Source organism: Strigops habroptila, chromosome 4 (assembly GCF_004027225.2).
Source record: "Strigops habroptila isolate Jane chromosome 4, bStrHab1.2.pri, whole genome shotgun sequence".
Classification (NCBI taxonomy): domain Eukaryota; kingdom Metazoa; phylum Chordata; class Aves; order Psittaciformes; family Psittacidae; genus Strigops; species Strigops habroptila.
In genome coordinates this window covers 36,446,025-36,463,727 of record NC_046358.1, presented here as the reverse complement: position 1 = coordinate 36,463,727, position 17,703 = coordinate 36,446,025, and the positions used below count along the sequence as shown (strand labels likewise).

Here is a 17,703-nt window from a genome sequence, read left to right as displayed (position 1 = left end):
CTGCTCTGCTCTTCAGCAGCAGTCTAGTCCAGGACCACTGCCAGTATGTAAGCATCTCATCCAAAGCAAACCCCAGAGGAAAAGATGCAGCTGACTGGTTAACAAATACTGACACTTCTCCATAAAAATCATTGGAAAACAGGCCCCAGATTTTAATACAAAAATGTTCCTTTGACTGGTAATCCTGTGTCATATGGAGAGCAGAGACATGCCCTTTCTCTCTGCCAGCATTGTCCTGCCCTCACAGTGCATCCCTTGGCTCCCGCTGGGGAGAACAACCCTCAACTGAGCCACAGGTACAGATGTCTGTTCTGCAATGCTGCGTATCAGAGAGGCAGAGGACCTAGCAAGGCACAGAGGGCAGAACAGGAGGCTGCATCCCAGCCTTGTGCCACTGCATCCTTAACAAGTGGAGGTTCCTCTGGCCATTGCTTCTACAAGCCCCATGAGGCAGCATCTTCTTGTCAGGCAACTTAGTAGCTCAGCCCTTTCCCCCATGAGGGGCAGGGAGGCAAGAGAAGGGGGCTGGGAGAAGGATGGCTCCTGGCAGAACCCCACACCATGAGTTCAGACTTGTGTCTGTGTCCATAAGCAAAATCCAGAAGTGGTCTTGCACTGGATGAATCCCTTTTTGACAGCTGCTGGCTCAGCAGCTCCACGTCTGCTTTCAGCTCTCTCTCACACATGTGCAGGTTCTGCGGCTGGCCAGACAAGGGCATGTCTTTCAGCATCCTTCCCCAGCTGGGAGCCGCTTCATCTTCTCGCATCGAGTGAGCTCCCATCTTCCCTCCCCATGAAGCTTCAAAATCCAGCTGTGGAACTGCAACTCAATAACACAACGACTAAGGGATGTCTCTGAGGGCATAGAGACTGGGGCTCTGCAGCCTCAGTCACTTCCCTCTGCTTGCCAGGGACGCCTCTACCTCCCCTGTCTTGCGACCCCCAGGGAGGTGTGGAGTGCTGTCTCACCTTTTCCAGGCTGGCCCTGTGTCCCACACTGATCAGCGTCATGCCCAGCTGAAGGCACACACGGTACAGTTCATGCTCCACCTCTTCGGTCAGGGCGCTGGTGGCTTCATCTAGCACTGAGAGAAAAGTTGTAAGCCCCACAAATGCTTTCCTGACCAGTCATCTCCCCCTAGGCAAAAGAGCAACAACTGCCAAGAACATGTCACACGTTAACCAGAGTTCACGGTTAAGGCAGCTGCAGAAGGCAACTGAGGAGAAGCCTAAGGACTCTGATTTTCCTCTGGTATAGCTGGTATCAGTCAGCTGGAAAAGCTGCCCTTCCGTACAAGCCCTCGATAACACCCAGACAGCACTGCTCACCCCATTCCTCCCCCTCAGCAGCTACCAGCCACTGCCTGGTCCCCGCTGCTGTGAAAGCCAAGATGCAACCTTCTCAAGGCAGGCTGTGTGCCAGAGCGCTGGGCTGAGCAGCAGCCTGTGCACCCCTCTGGCCCAAACCTACCTGGAACATCCAGGATGGTCTGAGGCACCTTCCTGTCAGTTAAGGATAAATACTGCAGATTTGGAGCAGATAAATTCAATTTGGTTTACATCATCCCTACAGCTTTTAGTTTGCAATCCAGAGGTTCCTTCTGCCCAGACAGCACTGAGCCATACCATAGGCTTCAGGGGGAGAGCTACTTACATGTGGCTACTTGCTACTGACACCAGTTCTGTTCACCCACACCTACCCTGGCCCTCATAACTCATTACAGCTGAATTTTCCACATTGCTTCCACAACCCTACAGAGGTTCACAAGCTTCAGATATGGCAGCTGGCACCACGCTCCTAGCATGCACACTTCTTTATGTGCAACTGGTGAGTGTGCCGAGAGGGGGCTTCTTCAGGTGCCACTGGACCTGAAGTGAAAACACAGAAACCTGAACATGAATCACTACTTCCCTAAGAGAATGTCTGATATACAGCCTCTTGATTTTCCACCCTCCACACAGACCATGAAATGTTTTCACCCTGAATCCTCTGTGTGCTATGCTGCTAAAATAATGGTCAAGATGAAGCATGTTCCTAGCAAAGAAAGGATTTCATGAGATGTCTGTGTACCAGCTTCTCTTTTCACCAAAGGTCCTGCCTTTGCACACAGACACTCACCCACCCCCTTTCTTTGGCGGTCACTCACTCACCCGCATATTTTGGCTGGAGGTAGAAGAGCCGTGCAAACGAGAGCCTCTGCATCTCCCCTGGGGAGAGGATGTCATACCTGCAGCAGGGTTGAGATTTGAAATCTCCCTCAACAAAACCAGCTTGTTTACTGAAGAGCTTATGGCTGTTGATATTGGAGACCCCAGCAAGCAACTGTCCCTGTGCTGTCCTGTGCCCCCTCCGCTCTGGGACTGGGTCTGCATCCCTGTGCACAGTTGGCTGCCGGCAGAGCAGCATGGCTTGTGATTGTTGGCATTGATGCTGGGGGCACAAATGCTTTGCCCCTGTATACTACCCACCTCCCACAGGACACATCTGGACACAGATGCTCCAAAGTCCAGCAGCAATGTGCATCTGCTTAGAAGTGTTCCTCACCCAGAAGGATCTCCCAAATTCACGTGGACGGCAAGGTCCCTTACCAGTTCCAGTCCACCTGCTCATCCAGTCCTCCAGCCCTCGCCAGCAAGTCAGTCTGCAGAGAGCACAGCAGTCTTGTGAACACAGACCCCAACCCTGTCAGCCCATGGCCCTGAGCATAACCACCCCCTTCCCGCTATTCTCGCTTTTCCTGCTTGAGCTGAAGTTGCTCCATATCCCTCCTCCTCCGCCTGTCCCGTGAACAGTGCTATCTCAGCTAGAGACAATGTGTCCGTATGTCCAGCACAGTCATGCTGTGCTGCCACAAAACCTCAACCCCTTCTTCCCTCACTGGCAGTACCAGGAAAGAAGGCAGCAGCACTCCCAGGGACTCACCAGCCCAGCCAGCTCCAGGAATCGCACAATTCTCTCATCATCTGCAGATCCTAGGGGAGAGAGCAGCAAAGCATTAAGCAGATGCAATGTGTGCTGGGGTCGCAGCTGCAAGGAGGGGTTGGTGGAGTAAGAGGGCAGGACTGAAAGATCTCCTGAAGTCCAGTGTAGCTGACTAGAACATTTAACTATGTCAGGTCCTGAGCTGTGGCACAGAATGCTCCCAAAGACTGACCTTCCTCAAAAATGTTAACCCTGGCTCTCAGCAGCATGCCAGGAGGTAGCTGGGCTCCACAGATACACCTGGGACTTGGCTCAGTCCGTGGCCACAGATGGACGCAGCCAGCACACAAGGATCCAGGCTTCAATTGCCATGGCCCTGCCCACAAGCTGCTCTCTTATGGCTGACTGCCCACTGTACACTGCAGGTGGTGGAGTCGTGGGAGCAGGGCTCAGGTAACAGCCAGCAAAAAAGGAACCCATGTGGGATGGAAAAAACCTCTGTGGAGCAGAGAATACACTTGAGCTGGAACAGTCAGCAGCTATGGAAGCTGAGCAGAAGGGCTGTGCATCTGCCATGTGAAGAGCCACAACAGTAGCTGATGGCTGCAGTTACTCTCTGCAAGACTGTGACTCCCAAGTGTTTGAAACCAGCATGCTTCACTCAGAAACTTAAACCTGGACATCTGCAAGCTGCAGCAGACCACATATGGTCTGGCTTGGGAAGAGAGCAGGGGAAACAAAGAATCCATGTAGTCTGACCTCCACGCCATGCAAGGCCCTGGGACATCATTTGAAAAAGAGGAACAGTGAAAGATGGAGGTGGATGAAAAATGAGATGAAGGCAACATGGCTTGTCAGAGGCAGGTTGTACTAGACAGATCAGATATACCCCATCAGCAAGGTGCCTCAACATGTATTACATGTCCAGCACAACATGCAGAGCATGGCCAGCTTGTCCCTGCTGCATCAAGAGAGTACGTACTTATCAAGAGGGCATGTTCCATCCCTTTTGGGAGGGAACACAGACCTGACCTGAACCTTCACTAAGGTAAATCTCCCAAGGAAAAGCAGAGCGCAACAAAAGCAAAATGGATGATCACTCCTGATGGGACACAGTAGGGGGAAAGCTGCACTGAGCACAGGACAGTGAGGTCACACCACAGGGTTGGCTCTAATGAATTTCCACATACCTGAAACTGGATAGATCTCCTTCAGGGGATAGATCACCTGTTCAACAGAGCAAAAGCAGCCGTGTCAGAGGGAGCTGGGCACAGTCCATCAGAGATGCAATGGCAGTGGTATGAACTCTGGCACGAGAGAAGGAGCAGCCACAGGCATCCTCCCTCTTGCAGGCCTTTCTGCTGGGGCATGACCAGAGCTGGGAGCAGAGCTGGTGACAGAGGCAGCCCCTGGGCTCACCTGCTCACGCAGACTTCCATCAGTGAAGAAGGGCTGCTGCGGCAGGAACACCACTCCCTGAGGGCCAAAGCAGGTCAGCATCTTGATACTCCCTGCACAGAGACACACTCATGCCAAGCCTGCAGTGCCAGCCAGCAACTACCCACCCCCCCCCATAGTAGCAAACAAATCTCAAAAAGGGCATATTTGCAAATATTTGCAAAAAAGGCGTATTTGCATAGGGCAAAGCAGTAAGAGCCAGAGCAAAGTATGCGATAGAGATGGGTGGCTCCAATGCATCAGTGACACATTCACCATCGCAAGGTGGCACTGGCCTCACAACCCCACACTGCTACCTTCCAAACTCAGGGAAGCCCTGGTTGAGAAAGAGGCGGCTGTGGCAAGCAGCAGTCCTTACCCTGCGTGCTCTCCCAGAGTCCCCCAAGGACCCTCAGGAGAGATGTCTTCCCTGTGCCAGTGTTCCCCACAATCATCACACTGTTTCCTTGTGAGATCCTGAGGCTCAAGTCCTTGATGAGCAGCTTGCCAGAGGATGGCACCGAGAGCGTCACTCGCTCCAGAAGGAAGGCTGTGTCCCTTGGCAGTGGGTCCTCCCTAGAATGGCTCCTGGGCCACCACCAAGACAAAGGAGGAGAGATCTGGGGGTAAGTGATCACGCTGAGACTGGCAAACATCAGGCACCTTAAGCCTCCTGTGCCTTTTTGACAGCAGCCCTGCCCTGTGTGCCCCAGGAATGATAAATCACAGCGAGTGCTGCCTTCTCCAACCAAATGCGTGCAACAGGATGTGACACCAACGGGTACCTCCATCCCATGACAGTCACACATTCTGGCACATAAGCTGCAAACCAGCCAGTTGCTGAGGGGAGACTCACTCGTCCAAATCCCAGCTGGCTTTGGCTTCTGAGCGGTTACCACTTTTTTTTCTGCCAAGGCTCAGCAAGGTCTCCTGCAGTTCACCAATCCTAGACAAACAAGAGGTTGCATGAATGCCGGGGACAACTCCAGCAGCCTCCTCACAATATCCAAACTTGTCTGTGCTTGCTCGCAGGCAACTCTTTCTTATTTATTTAGCACAGACGTGGGCAGAGCCTTGTCCCACACCTCCCTTTCCTGCAGAGACCTGCCCGCAGAGAAGCTCACCTGTGCGTGTAGCCAGCTACATCGGTCACGGAACGGGAGAGGTCTATGAGCTGGCTGAAGCAGCCAATGAGGTAGATGGAAACAAAGGCATTCTAGGGAGAAATCACATGCCAGAGCAACGGTCAGCACTGAGCTGGAGTATTGCTCCTTCCTCCATGCTGCGAGGAGGCAGCCAAGGAGTCCAGACAAGTGGCCATGTCAGCAGTCTCAGCAGGAGGAGGGGAGAAGTCACCCAGGGTGGTGGGAGCGAAGAAGTTATTGGATGGAGCAGGGCTTCCCTGCTCAGTAGAGCAGTTTTTACCAGGCGGATACATCTCCTGCCACCCAGGGATGGTGTCTGCAGAGTGCCTGCTGGCCAGCCCAGGGCCCATCATGCTCACCCTAAGTCACGCAGATCCATGCCATCAGCCCTGCCCCAGCACCATATATGGCTCAGAGCAGGATGTCTCAGCCTGCTGTGCCCACTTAGCTATTTTTAGCTCTGCATTCTCTATCACAAGCCAGTTTTGAGAATCTGGGAATGAGTTAGGTCAGGAAGGTGAACATGAGCCAGCTCAGCCTTGCAGGTGGCCAGCCTCACCACGGGCAGCAGCCCAGGGCATAACCCAGACCCACAGTACTGCATGGACCCAATTCCCACCCACATCACTAAAGACAGAGGCTTTCTGACCTCCCTTTTTTTTTTTTGACACAGAGGTCTGTGTCTAACAGCTAGAAAACACTGATGTAGATGTGTCCTTGACAGCTCTCACTCCCAGGTTGACCATACACCAGCTGACTCCAAGCTCCCATTTCCAATCCACCATGGGCAGGAATGGTCTAACATGAAGGTCAGCTGCTGCAGATTATCCAGCCCCAATGCCACTAGCCCCACACAAAACTTCTATCTTCAGTGCCGACTCACCCTCTACAATGGGGTCTGGAAGATCACCCTTAGCTCACCTTACTGACGAGGGCGCTGAGCTCTGATGGACTCAGGTCACCGCAGACCCCAGAAAAGATGGGAATGGCAATGGCCACGTAGCTCAGGATGCTGCCCAGGTAGTCAAAGGTGTTGATTCCAACTGGGCAGAGCACATTGAGAAAAAAGAGTGAGTTAGGGTGGGAACCTCTGTCCCAGCCAGGCTTAAGTGCAGCCCATGAGCCCGGTCAGAGGAAGACTCGAGATCTTGCCTCAGCCCTTCATGATGCACCAGAGCAGAACCACCCACTTCACAGGACAGCACAAGCACCAGGATGAAAATCCATTTGCCCAACAAGGAGCACTTTGGGGCAGGCCCCTCAGCAGAGAAACATCATCCAGACTCACAGCTCAGGAACCACCACAGGGCAAAAGCCACTTTGCCTGCTTGCTTCTACTCTTCAGGGGCCTGACTGACTCATAACAGGAGGGAGGGCAGAAAGGAAGCTCTGGGGCAAAATGGTTGGTCACCCTCAAGGTCTTGCAGCACCGGACAGGCAGAAAAACTTAAGAGCCCAAGCTTTTAGAGGGTAGAGACACCTGTGTTCAGGGCCCTCCCTCCCTTACACTGCTCAGAAGCTCACTATGCTGGTGAGACAAGGAAGAGCCATCTTTACAACAGTCATTTAACACCCAAACCTGGACCCAGTGACAATGGGAGAAAGGAGATTTTCAGGCAACAGTGGTGCTCAAGCAACTGGCTCTATAGGAAAGAATTTTCCACGGCTCCCAACCACATGTACAGAGTCTTCTCCTTCCCTGAGGCTCAAGCCTTTCCCTCTCTTCCTTGGCCATTGAACACCTGCGCCTCAGAGAGCACAGATTCCACTTTTGGGGCTTGCATTCTCTGACTTAGCTGGGTCCTCCACAGCTGTGCTCCCTAAAAAGCTTTTTCACAACAGGATTCTCATGCAGGGTGCAGGAGGCACTCTGTTCACCCTCACTGCTTTAATGCATCAGCAAGACGCGGGAGAGTGAAAGCCAGCACTGCTGCTCCAGCAGTAGGTTCCCAAGCCTGTGGGCTACCACAGTGGAGCTACCACAAGACCCACTTCACTTCCGAAACTCCCCACTCACTGTATAGCCAGAGCTCCTTGCCTATCAGCTCCCTCTGTGTCTGCAGCAGGCTCTGCAGCCTCCGGTCCGTGCGCATATGCTCCACTCGCCCGGCCCTGTAAAATAAGATTGCAACATGCCACAGACATCCTGGGAGCACCACAATGAGGTCAAAGCACTGCCTTTAGGACTGAGGCTTGGAAAGGGTCTGGTACTGCTCCCACGGCCAGGCTGAGCCAGTAGCAAGGAGGCTCATCTGGGCTCTAAAACTGCACCTTCAGCAAGCGTGGCAGCGCCTTCTGCTCCTTTGCAAGGGCTGGGCTGCCCTCAGGTGGCAAAATGCAGAGAGCGCCCCGTGCTAGCTCCAGACCCCCACCTGCCACGGCAGCTATTGCCCCTGCTACCCAACACGCTTGTGCCCAGCACACACCCCACCACAGTGCACACAACAGGGAAGTCACTGGAGTCCCAGAAGACAGGGCCAGGAGCTGCACAAACAAACCACAAATCAAGAATTTTGAAGAGTCTCAGTTCTAAAGATTCTCAGTTCTTAGAAAAATAAATACTCATTCTCAAAAATACACCCAGTGTGGCAATACTGCCTATAACCTGTCTCAGGTAACTACTAAGCTGCAATCTTTGCTGCTGAGTATTCGGAAAGGACAAACCCTTGGACACGAGTTAAAGGCAAGGAAGGCACCAGGGACCAGAGCTATGACTTCTTTTGCAGATGAGGAGACGTTGCTGTATTGATTTGGCTTTTCCTCCCATTCAGTTCACTTTTACGACAAGTTTGCCAAAGTCTTAGAAACCAAAGAAGTAAAAAGGTGACAGTGCTTGGTTTTGTTTCTTCCTTTACCAAAACAATGGTCAGGGAGGTGCAAGAGGACAAGACCTAACATCTGCTACAAGCTAAAGAAGTCCGGCAATCAAAATCAGTCACGCACCACATGCTCCTCCTCTTGCAAGATTCTAGGAATACAACCTTTTATTGTGAATTCCTTTATTTTCATTAAGATTCAACCATGAAAATGACTGGTTTTTTTGCAATTCAATTAAATTTGAGTTTCCCATCAAATGAAGCTTTTCTACTCATGAACTATACTGAAGCAAGACACTCCATTTTCTGCTATAATAATTCACTTTCCATTTTCTACTTTGTAATGGAATAAAAAACTTCAAAATTGTGAGGAAAAGTATTGCAGCTTAAATAAGGGCATGTAATTAGAGTACCTGCTCCATTAAGAAAAAAATATCATCAACCAATAAGAATCAACCAGTCCACAAAGAAATAACTCAAACTTGCCAATGCAAACCAAGATTGATTTCAGTTATTTAAATCAGTTTCATGCCTGTCAAGATAAATCTTTATGAAATCGGTGATGTTGAACCAAACCACTTTGGGGACAGCACCACAACACACAAAATGCTCAGTCATTACAGCATGAAGGAGCCAAATAGTGATCACAGGCAGGGAAGACCAGAGACTGGACAGCTGCTGTTCACTTCACTTCCTGGAAGAAGCATGATTTCGCAATGTGCAGGGCAAAGGCACACACGTGACAAGAGGCACAACAGCCTCCTGCCGCTGACCAGGCACCACAACACAAGCTACGCTAAAATTGTGGCCCTTTTCCGGGGTTCTAGCTATTTTTGTGAAACACCTTAAAGGCTCCAAGCAGCAGCTCAACAGACTCCAGGGCATCACTAAGAGGGGAGGTGCTGCCATGCTCCTGACTGTGTGCTCAGCTCTGGGGCAGATGGTAAGAAGCAAATTAGAGAGTAGCAGTACAGTGTTGGAAGGGCCAGGGCATAGACTGACCTAGAGGAGCAGCAGAGGTAAGGATGCTAGGCAACAGCTAGCATACCCACAGAGACACACAGGTCAGCAGCAGCAGGATGAGGCCAGAAGCAACCTGTAACAAGTCCCCAGGGGAACATCCTGACAAGGTGCAATGAGACCTCAAGCAATCTTCGAGGTAAGGACCTGACAAAATATCAGCAGTGGTCTGTCTCTAAGCCAGCACCAAATCTGTACCAGGCTTCTGTGGATGTTAAAAGCGAGGCAGAGAAAAAACAATTGTCTCCAGCTGCCGTGGAGTATTTCTGCAGATGATGAGCAGAATACAAAGGAAAACAGACTGTCAGGACTGTATGACTCTGCAGCAGGATGGAGGGGACAGAAAGCTCTGGCTGCAGCAACAGGACTTGGACTCCTCTGGGATACATGAATACAAGAAGGATGCCCCAAGCTGGGAGGATCCTTACGAGGACGTAAAGAAATGAATGCTACTGACCTGTAGAAAGCAGCTGGTTCTGCATTGACACGAATCTGCATATGCTTGAACCTGGACAACCCAAACAAAAGATCATCACAATTGTGCACAAATGCCCAGTGAATTACACAGCCAATATCCTTGCTAGAGGAAACTCGTCCTGCATCTGTCAGAGCAGTGATCTGAGGCATCTCTTGACAGACACACTCAATACGCTCAAAAAGCACCAGAGGATTTAGCACAAGGTAACATCATTCTGGGCCAGCTCACTGGTACATTTGTTTGTTATCCACTCTCTGTGCACATCTTCTCAGTGCCTGGACCTCCCGTTTGCTAGCCCAGCACCTCCATCATACAGAATCATCACAACCAACTGCTCTAGTCTGGGCTCCCTGTGCCATACCAGCTTCTGCTGCTGTCCCTGGATGCCCTGAGCCCCAGGGAAATCTGTAAAGCCCCTACCACACACAGAGACAACCCCGCAGGGGAAGGGAAGGAGATGAGTTATGCAGCATATGGAAAAACTGTGCTGTTTTGGGCACGTCAAGAAGGTGGTGGTGAAGCAGAAACCTGATTTCTGTCAGCAGATGCAGCTCATCTGCACCCAAGGAAGCGCCATGTTCAGTTTTTTTTCCAACACATCTAATGCCCTAGCAGAGGCGACAGCAATGACCAGGCAACCAGCCTGGAAACTGAACCAAGGGCACTGCCTGCCATGATACAGGGCAGTGAAAAGCGGGGATGAGAGCTCAGCACACAGACTTTGGGGCAGCACTGTGCAGGTAGGTTTCTCTGAGTGTGTGGAAAGCCACGGACAAGAGAAGCAGCTGCTTGCATAGCACTGACTGGGGACAAAAATGCAGCTTTCACAGGAGCTGCCAAGAGGCAGTGAAAATGCTGCTCTGCTGGGACTCACCTGAAATCCCCTTCCAGTTTTTCCTGCTGAACAAGTTTAGCTACAATTGGGCTCATCAGTATCTTGTTGACGATTGTCCCAATGATGAAATATCCAAAGATGCTCACTGGGCCTAGCCAGCCTGTGCTACAGAGGCGGAGAAAGAGAGGTCAGCTAATAATCCAAGCAAAAGGACACCCCAGCACCCTCAGGCGCAAGCAGTCAGAGCCCTCACATGTCACACCTCTTGGCTTTCACAGAGGTTTGGGGGCCAGCATTGCACACCCCAGCATCCCTGAGGCAGAATTCCCTTTGGAGTGCAGAGATAATTCACCCACATGTACAAGTATCTGTCTGGGGAGTTGTAATATGCATGCCAGGCTTCAAAAAAGAGCATATGAAAGAGGTGTGAAAGCAAGGCAAGGATGGGTCCTTACCTGTGGAAGCACTGGTACGTGTAGTAGGCCAGTGTGAAGGGCGAGATGATGAGCTTGCTGGCCATGGAGCTGAGCTGCCTGCAGAACCTCTCCACATCCTGGCTGATGCGCTGGTCCCTGATCAACACAAAGAGCCACTGACACTGTTAAGGTCCAGGAGCAAGAACCAGTGCTAACTCCCTAACAAGACACAAGCCAGGCTGTTTCATTGCCTGAACTTAGGACAGGGTGCAGGTGAACAACCCTCCTGGGAGAGACCTGCAGCTGTGACTCCTCTTCCCCAACAGAAGACAATTTCCATGGCCCAGCAGGACTGACACAAGGACCTTCCTGCCACCCAGGAAGAACAGCTCCTGCTGTTAACTTTCACCCTTTTGCTTGTATTAACTCCGTGTTCCACTTTCAACACTGTCCAACTCTGTGCTAAAGATCTCTGCATCCTTGTCCTCTACTCCTCTCCTGAACCTACTATCAAAAACTCCTGCAGGACTGGTGCTGCATCTCAGGCACTCAAGCTACCAGGACTGGCTAGGGCATGGACAAGGCCTTCACCAGTTGTTGGGTATCTGCAAACGCTTCCATCAAAGCCGCCTTCCACAGTAGCTGATCCCTTTACTCTACATGGAGTGCCCTCTGGTCCCTTTGCTGCAAGGAAGCTTCCACCCACCGCCATCCCGCAAGAGCAGACAGCAGCACACCAAGCCTCAGCCTCTGCACATGGGTAACAGACTCTCAAGTCCCACTGCTGAACCGGAGCTGTGCTTGGGGTAACTTCAGCATTTATTCCCTCGGCATCCCATCTGTCCAGAGCACGTGGATGAGGGCTTTAGTCTCATGTGCTAAGCACAGGTGGAAAGGCCATGACTGTGAATGCTAGAGCCCAGCATGAAGAGCAAAGCTGGACTCCTGCTTAGCCATCAGTGCAGACGCAACTACAAGGACATTAATCGCTCAACTCTTTTGCAGTCCTGGAACAGCAATGGACTTAATTCTGGGGCAGCTCTCACCCTGACTGACCTCAGAGTCACCATTTTTCCTTTTCCTCAGATTGTAATTGTTCCCATAAAGTTATAATTTAAGTTGTGCTATGGACTCATAGCATGATATTGTTTCATATGGCCTGTTAAGCAACATGTAATAACACATAAACATCAACTCAAGTGCCCTGCTAGGAGCCACAAGTGTTTGTATGCCACTTGGAACCCACACTTCAATCCTTCTAGAGTGATGACACCATGCATCTAACACTCAGTTTATTTTGCACCGTGTAACAGGAGGTCACTGTTGCTCTAGTTCACTAAGTACCCTGTCCAGGGAAAACAATCTCATCAAGGAATTGCAAGATAAAAAGAACTGCTGTAGCAAAATAGAAAACTAAACAATAAAATTGGATGTTTGAGCAGAAGCAAGGTAGTAATGAAAAATACTCCACAGCAATCCCACATATTTGGTCTGCTAAGACCAGGACAGCTGGTTCTGGGTCAGACTGACCCAGTTATCTCATGCATTTCACTGCACAATGTGAACACATTCCCTGGTTAAAAATAAACCTGAGCAGGATAGTCTCATGTGGTGAGGGGCCTCTGTCCTCCCCTTCCTGCCCCCCTCAAAGGGAAAGACAGGCCATGGCCAATGTGCTACACTGCCTGGGAAGCACTACATTCCTTGGTAACAGGCATGGCTTTCTAACCGCTCCTTGCAACTCCACACCACTGCAAAACACTATCAGAAACTAACTTTTAACGAGGGTGGGAGTAACCCCAACAGCAGCTAGAAAGTGCATCATCATCATAAAGCTGTGATTTCACATCTGGCAGTGTGGTTGTCTGACCCAAGCCAAGCTCCCTCCCTGCCTGCTGCTCCTCCTGTGCACAGTTGGTTGCTCTTACTTGGGTTGTCTCCTAGCACTGGGCAGCAGAAGCACAGAGGCTGCTTCAGTTCCTCGAGGTCACCACTATTAGCAACAGTCCCTGCAAGATCAGCCATTTCTCACAGGGACCCTGGACTTGGTCTCCTCTGGTGCCATCAACATGGGAGATGGTGCCAGTGCAGCAACTAAACCAGAGGTGTCTCCTCCAGGAGAGGAGACCTTAGGGTCTCATAACAACTGCATAAAGCCACACAGTTGGGAAAAGGTTATTTCCTGGTTTCTAGTTTTTCAGCAAGTATTTAATAACTAAACTCTGGAGGGGTCTGCACTTCTCACATGCCATCTAATGTAGAATCTTTAACTCTTCAGAGAGCATAACCACGACATCAGCATCCTGCATGCAAGGACAGGCTGGAAGGCCAGGGTAAGCAAGCAGTCGTGAGGAAGGGAGGCATTCGACCTTTGCTGCACAGCCCTGGTAGATGAGCAGCTCTGCAGTAAGCAGGACAGTGCACAAAGCAAACTGGAAGGGGGTGTCAGGGTGGGCTGGGATAAGCAAGGAGGAACTGAATGCTCCTCCTTCTCTCATATTTCAAGTCACCCTTGACATTTCCTTCCTAGGAACAGGAAAGGGGAAATGCAGCCCTCATACAGTGCAAAACAAAGCCTGTCCTGGACATGGCTCCCATGGGTTACATCGAAACCACGAAAAACCCAACGAGGCAGAACTGTGTTCAGCTGTAAACTCTGGTGGTTGAAGTTCAAACAGAAAAACAGGGGCTGTCCTAACGCGCCGACTGCGTGAAGGCAGGGAGAGGCAGCACTCTCCAACTCCAGCCAGGCCCTTTGCAACGTCACACTGAGTGTCAAGGGTTGACTTTCCAGACAGCACGTTTTACAGCAGCACTAGATCCCTGTTCTGCTGGGCCTCCATTTTCCTTGCAACAGAAGCATCCTACCCTTAAACCCATCATGACCAGCAGTCATGGGAGTTCACCGCAACAGGTACCACCTCCCACCCAGGGCAGAAGACTGTATTTGTGCCCATATGGCAAAAGCTTGTAGGGCTCAAGCCCCTACCCAGAGACACAGGGAAGTCAGGAAAAGGTGCGAAGCAGCCCAGGAGAAGCCAAGCAAGAGGCTGAAAGAAGCTGCAGGCAGCCTACGGGTTATCGATGTCCTCGCGCAGCGTGTGCAGGCTGTAGTAGACCTGGCCTCGGAAGTAGCAGCTGTGGAGGTATTCAGTGAGGGATTTCCTCCAGCTCACATACATCATGTTGCAGATAAACTGGTCGAAGCTTTTTAGCTGGAATGAGGGCAAGGAGACAGATGGGAAAAGACGAGTGAGAAGAACAAGCATTTCCCAAAATTAAATAAAACCCAACAACTTGTACTAGTGATCTGTCCCACAGACAGCTACCTACTGGGGCAAGGGCAGATCTAGATCCTTAATCACCAGGATCAAACTGGGAGCCACGAGCACCTTTCCCTTCCCCTCCCAAAACACGGAAGGCTCTGCTCTGTCTTACCGTGGAGTTTACTACGATCAGAGTCAGGGCAACGGCTGTCAGCGTTTTGAACCCGGAGAAGTCCTTGTTCCCTAAAACCTCATAGTACTGGCTGGGGATGACGCCAACCTGGTAAACAACCAGCTGCTCTGGAGGAAAGAGGCAAGCATGGGGAGGAAATGAAGGAGAGCGGTGACAAGGTAAACGGGGGTAGGGGGGCACAGGGAATGGGGAGCAGACGCGAGATGCAGCCCACCCCCAGCGGCTCACCCAGCAAGGCGACACAGAGCAGCGTCAAGAACATCAGGGCGCTGGGGGAGGGCCACCCGGGGAAGAGCACAGCCTGCAGCCGCAGGAACCGCCGCACGAACAGCCCGTCCAGCCGGGGGCCAGACCTGCAACGGAGGAAGCAGTGAGCTCTCGGGGGTGCCCACCGGCCCCTCCGGAACCCCACCGCGGAGGCACCCCCAGCCCAGCCCAGCCCGGCCCGGCCTCACCGGCCGCCAGCCCCGGCGCCCCTCGCCCAGCCGCTGCCTCCCGCCATCCTCGCACGGCCGAACCCGCCCGGGCGAGTCCCCGCCCCGCGGTCGCTGCGACACGAATATTCACCACCTCTCCTCGCCCTGCATGAGCCCCGCGCCGCCCGCCGCCCAGCGCTTCCGGGTGGGGCGGCACCATAGAGACCCCGCCCGCCCGCAACGCCTCTCCCGCCAGCGGCGGAGCGGCAGCGCTCCCTGCGGAGGCGCCGCGCTGCCCGCGGGACACAGCGCCCCCTGGCGGCGCGGGGTGGAGGGCGGCCGCCCCGTGCGGGTCCCGGCGGGCAGCCCAGGGCTGCGGGGCGTGCGCGTGCCCCTCATCGCCTCCTCACCGCCTGCCTAAGCTGGCTGAGCTGCAGTGTCCCCCCGCAGCGCCGCGGGGGCAGGGGCCCGGAGGCCGTGGCTTGGCTCCAGGGCCGATCCGCGTCCTGGCTGCCACAGGCAGCGGGGCCGTAGTAACAGCGCACTGCCGCCTCTCCTCCTCGGGGAAGGAGCTGGGCAAGGACGACCTGCTCCCTCTGGGAGCCCAAAGGCTGAGGGCTGGTCCCCGTGGGCAGCGGGCGTTGCCCACTTGTCACAGCGGACACGGGAAAGAAGGAGCAGGGCTGATTCCTGCACGTGTTGGGTTATTTTGGGGCTGGCTGGGAAGTTCCAGGTGGCTTCGACAGAACGAAGAACTTGTGGTGGCCACTGTTGGGGGGGATTTCTTTAGCTGGGACCAAGGGACAAGGCAGCGATCCCCAGTGTGATGGTGCATAGCAGCATGTGCTCCCTGCTGTGCTGCACTACGGGTGTGGGGCAGTGTGAAGCCTGGGCAGAGGGTAGGGAGGGGTGCTGGGAAAGCAGCGATGGGCTGTGCTGGTGAATTGACCCTCTCTGGCTTCTCAGTGATCCCACATTTAATACTGACACCAACTATTATTTTTTCCAGATTCGGGTATATTTGTAAGCCTGAACTGTGGGTTACAAAATGTTTCAGCACACGTAAATTTCTGGGCAAGCCTAATGATAAGAGATGAGGGATCCTATGAGCTGGAGTCCCTTCCTTCCTCATGCGTCTCTCACCTATCGTCCTGTTGATGACATTTCTTCTGCAGAGCCTTTGGGCTTCTGCACATATTTCCGTGGGTCCATCTTCCTGTACACAAGTAGCTGCATTCTCCTACCAGTTCGCTGCCTCCCAGCCCTCTTTTTCTTCCCTCATCCTCATGTCCCTTGCCTTTGCTCTTCTGCTACCTGCTCAGGGGTCCAGGCACTGCAAAACACAAAATCAGGGTATATGCGCTCAGAGATGGAAGAAGACGGATCAGCCTGTTTCCTCAGCAAATGGCCCTGTCCCTAAGCAGTGTCCCTTTCTCCTTGCCCTCATCTCCCTTCTCTCAGCATTTTTACTGCTGGAATTCACAATGCTATCAGTCATACCTAAAGGTTAAGCTCCAGAGGGCAAAGATCAGCCCTCTGAAAACCTGACCTCAGCGATGACTAATTTTTATGTTAAAAAGATCGGGTTTTTCTCAGCTGTTGCATCAGACCTGGGAGCTGGTTGCTCCTAGGCAGTCACATCCTCTCATGGTGCAGTTCTGCAGCTGTGGCAATTGTCAGTGGTTACCGGGACTGAAGTGACTCCTTTGCTCCCTCGCCCACTTTACAGTGAGAGGATTCCTCCCCTTCCCTCCCTGCTGATGAGATGGCTTCCCAGCACCGAGGGAGCCAGGCGATACAACACAGATGAGATGGCCACAAGTCTCTCTCCCAAACTCTTCTTCCTCCTACCTCGCCACTGTCCTGTCCCTGTCACCCCAAGACCACCACCTGGTAAAGAACATGAGCTCCCTTCAGTGAATCAGCTCCAGTTTGTTTCCTGGGACCTCTCCTAAGGCAGCCAAGATCAAGAACAAAAGAGAAGTGCCTTCTGGGTGCCTCTCCATCCCCCCGCCGAGGCTGTGCCCTAGACACTCGGAGCCGCTCTCAGCACAGAAGCATTTACATCTTTTACAGCACCCCAGCTCTACTTCTCACGTTTCTCCTCCAGCAAACACCGTGGCCGTTTCAGAGAGTGCCTGGGGGCAGGGCTTGGGGAAGGACTGGGGAATCACAACTTGAGCAGGGGTTTATGGCTGTGTTTACACTGCAGAGCCGTATCTCAGCTCCCTGACTAGCTACAGACCCCAGAGAAACCACCTCTGCATTGCTAACCCATCACGGAACTGTCTGCCGTGGATCCGGGGAAGAGAGCTGGGCATGGCTTGCTAAGTCCTGGCTCTGTGTGGCAGTGCAAGTTAATTCTTCGAGGCGTTTAACCCCAGCCCATCTGCTCGTGCTTGCTAGGTGTGAAACACTCCAACCCCCACCCTCCCCTGCCTGCTGCCCCATGCGTTCTCCCCCTGCCCGGGACTGGTGGGGGAAGCCCCATCCAGGATCCTCCCAGCCCTGTCTCCCGCAGTCCCCGCAGTCCCCCTGTGCTGCCATTTCCCTGTGGTTCCTCTCTGCTTGCTGGCCTCTAGCTAGGATGTAGGGAGCAGCCTGGCAAACCCATTTTCTGGTGCCTGTGAGGGTCAGTGGCCCTGGATGCTCTCTGAAACAAGCAGCAGCTGCCATGACCACCAACAGAAACACAAAACTGCAGCCTTGACTCTGCAGCTTGCTTTCCCTCGGGTTTCCCATCCAGGCTTGCTCTTAA

At 52.7% G+C, this 17,703-nt stretch overlaps 1 protein-coding gene across 13 annotated transcripts; it reads right to left on the bottom strand.

The window, feature by feature from the left end:
- Nucleotides 1–126: 126 nt before the first annotated feature.
- ABCD4 (ATP binding cassette subfamily D member 4) lies at nt 127–15,174 on the bottom strand. 13 transcript variants are annotated; one of them, XR_003991072.1, is made up of 20 exons: nt 14,985–15,064; nt 14,758–14,882; nt 14,509–14,636; nt 14,146–14,285; nt 11,110–11,226; nt 10,694–10,819; nt 9,799–9,849; nt 7,523–7,617; nt 6,427–6,548; nt 5,485–5,576; nt 5,217–5,306; nt 4,740–4,960; nt 4,343–4,434; nt 4,114–4,150; nt 2,924–2,973; nt 2,590–2,642; nt 2,152–2,228; nt 1,701–1,869; nt 970–1,085; nt 127–820 (listed from the first exon to the last, which is right to left on the bottom strand). XR_003991072.1 is itself a non-coding variant. In XM_030483841.1 (19 exons), exons 5-19 carry the CDS (start codon nt 11,172–11,174, stop codon nt 725–727), a joined length of 1,383 nt encoding a protein of 460 aa, XP_030339701.1. In that variant the 5' UTR covers nt 11,175–11,226; nt 14,060–14,285; nt 14,509–14,636; nt 14,758–14,882; nt 15,100–15,174; the 3' UTR covers nt 127–724. The 13 variants fall into 13 exon arrangements, 10 of the variants coding, with proteins under 10 accessions (XP_030339701.1, XP_030339697.1, XP_030339698.1 ...); XR_003991073.1 differs by lacking the exon at nt 14,985–15,064 and adding an exon at nt 15,100–15,173 and having other exon boundaries at nt 970–1,869; nt 4,740–4,948; XR_003991071.1 differs by having other exon boundaries at nt 970–1,869.
- Nucleotides 15,175–17,703: the final 2,529 nt, after the last annotated feature.

Excerpts from the sequence above, each read along its gene's own strand:
- ABCD4 (XM_030483833.1), bottom strand. The coding sequence starts at position 15,031 with ATGGCGGGAGGCAGCGGCTGGGCGAGGGGCGCCGGGGCTGGCGGCCG. Across the intron at positions 5,307-5,484 it reads GTAGCTGGCTACACGCACAG|GATTGGTGAACTGCAGGAGA; the intron begins GTGAGCTTCTCT and ends TTGTTTGTCTAG. Across the intron at positions 4,961-5,216 it reads GCCAGCTGGGATTTGGACGA|GTGGTGGCCCAGGAGCCATT; the intron begins GTGAGTCTCCCC and ends TCCTTTGTCTTG.